The sequence below is a fragment of the Chenopodium album genome, chromosome 16 (assembly GCF_948465745.1).
Source record: "Chenopodium album chromosome 16, dcCheAlbu1.1, whole genome shotgun sequence".
Lineage (NCBI taxonomy): Eukaryota > Viridiplantae > Streptophyta > Magnoliopsida > Caryophyllales > Amaranthaceae > Chenopodium > Chenopodium album.
The window spans coordinates 18244600-18252739 of record NC_137849.1 but is presented as its reverse complement, the minus strand read 5'-3'; the positions used below and the strand labels follow the sequence as shown (position 1 = coordinate 18252739).

Genomic DNA, 8140 nt, shown 5'->3' with positions numbered 1-8140 from the left:
AAAATAAAATATATTATTCTTTTTATGGAAATAATAAACGCACCATGCATATAAGTGATATAGCTATGTATATTAAACTTGGCACTAGCCTTCTCACCATGGGTAGTGAGTCACTAGCTATAGCATGTAATCGTTAGTACTGCAAAGACCACCAGCGGTGGTCGGATGTTGGTGTATAGTGGATCACTCTGGTCTTAGGGCCGGGGGAGAGGAGAGTGGTGGTGTGGTAACTAGTTATAGTGAGCTAAGTAAGTTGGGATGATGTTATTATTATATTTTAAGGTAAGGATCGCGGAGATCGAAGAATAATCCAGATTGGATCTCAAATATCACAATTTTTTTAGTCCGGATCCACACCCTCAAAGTGTTCTAAATGGACTCCCAACTACGTACAAAATTGGAAGGTAAATCTTGTTGAGGTATGCAGTCCCAAGTCACACATGAAAAGAATAAGAAAGAGAAGATTTCGTTATAAGTAAAAACACACTCCAATTAATATGAGGCTCTTTACGAAGGTGTCCAAAAACAAATTTGTACGGGTTAAGCCTAAATCAGATAAAATTATACAAATGTGGAATGGAGTGTACATGTGGCCCAACAAGGTGGGTGACTCAAGCCCTATAAAAAATTATTGGTATCTGAAAATGTATTCCTTCTTCCAAAAAAAAAATGTCTCCCGTATCACATAAATTATTTTTTACAAAAAAAAAAGTAAGTAATTCTATGTACAAGTATGTAAATTCATACCAAAATATAATGTTATTTGAAATTTCTTGAATAATTTTTTACTTCTATTAACAATTTAACAGCGTATAAATTAAATATAACCTTAATGAATTATTTGGAGATGGAATTATTGTGTAAGCTTGATTCAAATTATGGCTTGGGAGTCTACAGGCCTACAATTTCAAGCCACTATTATGTGCAGGTATACCCTATTTTAACTTTACTAGAAGGTACAAAAATACCACTTACTTTAACTTAATGCATTCTGGTTTACAATTTGGCAGGTTCAAGTAATGTTTCTATGTATGTGCAGGTGTCAGAAGAATTGCTATGGTCAGACATGCCACAAGACAACAACTGTTAGAGTAATGGAAGGATGAGGAAGTGTGTCCAAACATTAGGGAAAGAGTTAGAGTTCTAAGAAGGAGTCGAGACTTTGTCATGCATATCCATTAGGGAGGGGAGAGTATGAGATATCGGATGGGAGAAGCATGCTACCTATTTCTCTAAACACTAAGAGTTGTGTCTATGGTAGGTGGCAAATTTGTGGAATTCCATGTAGGCATGGAGTAAGAGCTATACTTCATGTTGGGAAAGACCCTTTGGATTTTGTTAGTGAATGGTACTCTATTTCTAGGTACAAGGCAGCTTACAAAGGCAATATCTTGCCCATACATGATTCACAACATTGGCCTGACCTAGATGTTCCTAAATTGATCCCCCCTACCTATGAAAAGAAGTGTAGGCAGACCTTTTAGGAACAGGAGGAGATAGGAGGGTGAACAAAGAAAAGGCAAGAGGAGCTCAACTGTCCAATGTGGGAACTGTAGGCAGTTTGGACATAACACCTTGACTTGCAAGGGTGGACCTACTAAGAAGGAAATGCAAGAGAAATCAGGTTTGTTCAAGACCAAAGAAGCTGCCAAGGCAAGAAAGAGCTCAAGGCAACACAACTTACAACATGCAAATGATGGGAACCCGATTGAAATGATGGTCAGTCAAGCATCGGCTCTACAACATGTTCCCAAAGCTTGCTCAAGCCAACCTGTGCCTTCAACCACCAATCCAAGAACTGGAAGCAGAAAAGCAACATTCCTTGCAGAAGCTTCCAGTCAACCTGAACCAACCACTACAGCAGCAACAAACAATGAGGAAGGTTGCATCAACCCAATAAAAAGAAGGAAAATATTGAAGAGGCTGTCCATGCTCTGATTTTATCCAAAATCTTATGGTCTTTTGCATAAAATTGGATTTTTTTTTATTTTTTTATTATTATTATTTTATTTTTTATTTTTTTGGGTTTAATTGTTAACAAATTCTACTGTGATGGAGTTTACATTTTGGGTTGATTAACATTTAATTAAGTAGGAAGGGGTTAATTTTTTGGAATTGATTATTATGTTTTTATGTTGGAGTGATAATTTTTTGGGTGTAACAAATGGTGAAATTGATATTATCTTATGCTATGAAATGGTACTCCTTTAATTTTCTTATCTTAATTGGATCGTATAATATGAATGATGAGCATAATTTGAGAATCAAGCCCAAATATTTCTTAGACAACAACAATAAACTTCATACAGGAACTTCAAATGTTGTTACATGATAAAGCTGAAATTTTTTTGCTACTACATCAATCCTATCAATTCACCCAACTTTAATCAAGATAATCACCAACAACATAATATACATAAAAAAACCCCTATTTTAACTGCATCCTTAAAGTAACTAATAAAATTAGCTAATTTGTCAACAACATGTGCAACATCACTGGTCTGCATACTGCTCAGCCCTTGAATATCACCTTCATCCAACCATTTGAAGAAACCACAGTCATTGCACTTAAAAAAAGCTTTCCCTGGGTTGCGATTGGTTGTTGATATCTTGATCTTCACTGATTTAGGAGGATTGCAACGTGGAAGCGAAAACTGAAGCGCACAGCTCGATTTGGATTGAAAAGAAGATTGAGAACTTGACATGGTGCATGTGTGAGAAAAACTGCTAGGTGGAGAAATTCGAAAACAAAAAAAAAAAATTAATAAAAAAAATAAAATCAAACCCTAGCTGAAGAAATTCAAAAACAGAGAAGAAGAAGAACAAGGGTTATTTAAGGAGGAGGGTGAAGTACTGTGCTTGTGGCCGGAGGGAAATTTTCCCTCCAAACTTAACCCATTCCAACGTTACATTGTTGGAAAAATAAAACTAACGGAAAGTTGTAACAGAGGGATGACAGTAGTGTTACAACGTAATCACTTGTGGGACCTTGAGGTTACATCGTGGAACTTTTCAAAGGGAGGGGCAGAGTTTGGAAAAGCCAACACCTCAGAGATATATTGTTTAGTGAATGCATGTATAGTTTGAGGTCTCAAGACTCTTTTTTGTAATATTATTTGTTATAAACATCCGGGTACACGGTGCACCCAAGGTTATTTAATTTGGGTGCATCGTGCACACCTTGGGTGCACCATGCACCCGGGTATATATAACAATTTCTAGTTGATATGAATGTTTTTTTTTTGAACATCCATTATACCATTTTAAATGATGGGTTAGATAACATTAGTAACACAATAATAAAACAGATTAATTGTGAACATGCATCGTGTTTTTCTAGGGGTGTCTCATACAACTAATTGAATCAAGTCAAAGCAGTTTAAGATGTACAAAGTTGTCCTGTATCGTGTTCGGTCAGGCTTAATACTTAAGCATCTCTATATTTTTGACACACGGTGCATTTAACTGAAATCATGATAGATAAGGCAAAAATCTGAAGAAATAAACTTTGTTGAGTAAGGAAACCGAAGACATGAAGCCAAGTAAAAAGGGAAGAGAAGTGACAATTTTGCATTATATGGATAGAACTTCATAAATTCCTCCACTTTTTTCCCAATTGTCTTCTCATTTTCATTGATTCTGAATTATTTTCTACTCGTAACACACTTCTTTCTATACACCAGCTGGTCTGGACAGTTCTCCGCAATTAATATTTTTAATCTGTTAGTTTACGTGTTTCTCATGTTATGATTAAACTAAATTTTAAATGGTAAAACTTTATTCTAAATCAAAATTATATTAAACCAGTTAACTAATCGAGTCATTTCTTGACACGCTAACTAAAAAGATAAATAGTGTGTCATCCAACATTCTTACACAAGTATGTGTACAACATAAGTAACAAAATCTGCTCAAAAAGGAAAACAGAAAGAATAGTAGAGGAAAAAGGCCAGTGGGGCACCGCAGATTCCGTGGGTTCCAGGCTTGCACTCCAATCATTTGTAGCAAATATTAATCCAACAACAACAACAACAACAAAAACAAAAAAAAAAAAAAAAAAAAAAAAAAAAAAAAAAAAAAAAAAAAAAAAAACATCAAGGAGAAGTAATGGGGGTGTTTGTTGCACTCATATCTCTCCTCCTCTAATCAAAACCGTACCTAATTATGTCTTAATTATGCTTATTCTCACATAATATCTTGTTCTTTTTAGTTTAATTTATTAATTCGTTCTTAACCTCTCTTTATTTTTGCTCTTTTACTTAATTAGCTTCTTACTTAGCCTCTAAATTTTTGCTAAAAACATGAAATAAATCCACTTCCATAGATTTGCGACTAATCACATTCTTTCTTTATTTTTTCTATGCTTTTTCTTTTTTTTTTATAAAAAATAAAATAAAAAAAAATTGCTATTTTTTTACTGTCTCTTAGCTACCAAATAAGGTGTCTAATTTGACTCCTTAGCCCACTCCTCCTCCTCTCATATTTTCCAAAAAATTCTCATTTAATTATCTATATATATAAATCACACCTTCTCCACTCCTTTCTCCACCACCATCAATCTATCACTTTGTTATATCCTCCAACAATCTCTCCCACCCTCTCTCACTAGATATATCTCTCTTTTTTCCCATTTTATTCTTCATCATTTTATTTAATTTTTCATTTTTATATATTTTACTCTCATTAATTAATTAATTTTCCCTCTATATTATACCTTAAGTGGTGGTACGTACGGTGGTGGTTAGGGTGAAGGTGGTGTCATCGATTGGTCCCATACCAACAACATACAAGATATGGATGGCCAGGACGAAGTAATCAACAACAATAATAATAACAATAACAATAATAATAACCACAACAACGTAGGAACGGGGCAATCGATTGTGAAAGGGAAGAGGACTAAAAGGCAAAGGCCACAATCTCCCATTCCTTTCCGCATGATCACCACCACCACAACTAACACTTCGTATAAAAGCGACGAAGGGAGCGACATTTGTAGCAACAACAACGTCGCTGAGGAGATGACAACAGGCACTACCACCACCATCGCCTCGGACGACGATGATATCTACTTTAACGGGGGTGGAAGTGGAACCGCAGCCAGTACTACAGAGGAAGAGGAGGACATGGCGAATTGTCTTATCCTATTGGCGCAAGGCCACTCTCGTGACCTTACACCACAACATCCGCCACTCCTTTCTTTGGTAGACGATCATCAAATTTATAGAACGAACAATAATAATAACATTGGTTCCCCCAATGGGAGTAGCAAATTTGTTAGCCGGAAATTCATGGAGACTCCTTCTACTACAGGGAAGTCCGGTTATTATGTATATGAGTGCAAAACGTGTGGGAAAACATTTTCGTCGTTTCAAGCACTTGGAGGTCACCGTGCTAGCCATAAGAAGCCTAAGAACAAAGACGAAGATTACAGCAACAAAAGCAGAGCGAATAATATTTTCTCCAGCATCATAACTTCAACTAACAATAATAACAGGAACAACAACAACAACAATAACAGCAATCTGCTGCTTTCGTCAGATGATGAAGAACCACCATTTAAAGCCGCGAGACATAACAACAACAGCAACAACAATGTGAATGTGACTTCTTCCACCTCGCTGTCACTTCAACTGACAAATCGAGCATTGTACAACAACGGCATAACCAGCAATCACAGCAACAGCAAGGGCAGAGTACACGAGTGTTCGATTTGCGGGGCAGAGTTTTCATCAGGACAGGCCTTAGGTGGTCACATGAGGCGTCATCGAGGCCCCGTATCTGCAGCCGTGGGAGCTGCAACTGCTCCAGTCATACGAGCAGTACCTTTATCCGTCGAGCAGGCGCCTACTGCTGCTGCCACTGAAATGTCAGAAGAAATGATGATTACAGCGATGAAGATACCGCCTGTCAGAAATACCAGTACAAGTCTTTTGTCACTTGACTTGGATCTTAATCTTCCTGCACCAGCAGAGGATAATGCAGGTGATCATCGAAGGGAATCAAAGTTCGTTTTCGAGTCGAAACAACTCCCTAATGATGAGCAGTCACAGCTACCTTCGCCACCGCCACCACCACCACAACAACAGCAACAGCAGCTTGTTTTCTCTTCGCCTGCTTTAGTGGATTGCCACTACTGATGTGAAGGTTTGGTTCATTATTAAAAAAAAAAAAAAAATTAATTCAATTTCTAATTAATGGTAATTATTTGTCTAATAGAAATTCTTATAAGTGCACAAAAAACAAGTCAACATTATTTTAAATGTTGATTATTTTTAAAAAATATTTTAATTTATTCAGAATGGATTATAATTTCATCAAAGGATGATATGTATTAATTAGATTTTCAATTCTTTGTTACAAATTATTATACATGATCACAATTAGAGATCATTATTTTGGACATGGCTAGCTTATTGTAGGGCCTTATATAATTTTTTTTTTTTTTTTTATTCCCCTTCTTATCCAATTTGATCTATAGATGTTTACATATTTTCAAGACTTTGTATACATTTTGAAATTAAAAGATCATATTATTTGTATGAAAATGTGTAATTATTTACTAATAATGTTGGATCATTCTAAGTTAGAATGCATGTATCAGCTCACACATTCTGCATCTATGACTGCATGAAGAAGCACTATCTTTTAATTGTTCCTCTATTTTATGTCATCGTATACTCCATTTCTCCAAAAATTAATTACCGTATTAATAATAATGTAAATTAAACCCGTAAAGCGTTGATATATACGGAGTAATATATTTCGAAATACTATGTTACTTTAACTAACGGATAAAAACAAGTTACGTAGATTGGTCTTTCTATGGCCTAATTATAATGTCGTTAAATTACAGTCTTTAAAAGCACATATTCTTATAGTGCATAAGTGTAGTAGAATGAAAGTGTGTTACACTTGAAATAGTGAAAAGAATGAGGTAAGTGTGAGGGATGAAGTGGCGGTGCAAGAAAATGTCCGCTCAAAATTGTCATTACCACAACTGAAAAAGACTTAAAATCATGACTCAATGCTATTTATATGAAAAAAAATATAAAAATAAATAAATAAATTCAAAAAAAAGTCATCCTTTTGAATTAATAAGAATTAGTTGAAAAGAATATAAATGTCATGGTACGCAAGTAAGCAACATATGATTTCAATTATTTTAATTAGAAAAGGTAACAAAAAAAAAAAAAAAAATAAAAAAAAAAAAATAAAAAAATAAATAAAAGAGCAATTTGGTTATAGTTACAGATACTCCATATTTTTTAAATTTGTAGTTCTCCTTGATGGGTCCGCCCAAATTTTCAGTTAGTTACTTCATTACCAATTAGTGTTCAAACACCAAAAGACAAATACTTGCTCGTGATTAAATAATTAAAGTTAGCAATAATTTAATTTGGTTTATGATCGGTATTTAGCTTGCAAAATGAAAGAATTTAGCCTACACATGATGAGTGTATTCAATATATGAAACTGATAATTTAGAATGTTTTTGATGTCGAATATAAACATATTTTTGGGTCTTAATCAAAAGGTTAGGAATAAAGGAATATATTTTTACATGATATCAGTGATAGAGAGTATAAAATATATTCTTGGGCCTCAACCACCAACTTAACCTTTTGGTTGAGATTATCCCTTAACATGGTATTAAAGCTAGCGTGACACAAAAGTCACGGCCTTATGGGTTCGAATCTCATCCACCCCATACTTTCAAGTAGGAATATTTTGCGGAGGGTATGCGGAGGGCTCATGCTACATCCATATTTCAAGCCCAAAAAGCTCTCGTGTAAGAGTATAAAACATATTTTTGGGACTTAACCATTAGTTGAAACTTTTGGTTGAAATGATCCTTTGACAGTTTTGACAAAGTCTTAATAGCTAGTTGACGGCTAATAGTTAAAATAAGGACATTTTGTGAAAAACTACCTTATAAAACACTTTTTTTGCGAGAAACTACCTAATCAAAAAAATGTTATTAGAAACTATCTTATAAAAGGGTAAATATTGTAAGATACTACCATTAATCGGAAAGTCACCGTTGACTTTCATTTTGTTCTCGATTAAGAAAAATGTAATAAAATTTATTAGCAACCTCGTGCGTTGGCACGAGTATAGTCTAGTAATTTACTTTATT

General features: G+C 34.7%; 1 protein-coding gene across 1 annotated transcript; it reads left to right on the top strand.

Moving 5' to 3' along the window:
• The first annotated feature begins 4793 nt into the window (after positions 1-4793).
• LOC145584976 (uncharacterized) lies at positions 4794-6220 on the top strand. Its single transcript, XM_081641751.1, has one exon. The coding sequence runs from the start codon at positions 4794-4796 to the stop codon at positions 6138-6140; it is 1347 nt and encodes a 448-aa protein (XP_081497877.1). The 3' UTR covers positions 6141-6220.
• The last annotated feature ends 1920 nt before the right edge of the window (positions 6221-8140 follow it).

Bases quoted from the DNA above. Each gene is read 5' to 3' on its own strand.
- LOC145584976 (XM_081641751.1), top strand. From the start codon at position 4,794: ATGGATGGCCAGGACGAAGTAATCAACAACAATAATAATAACAATAAC.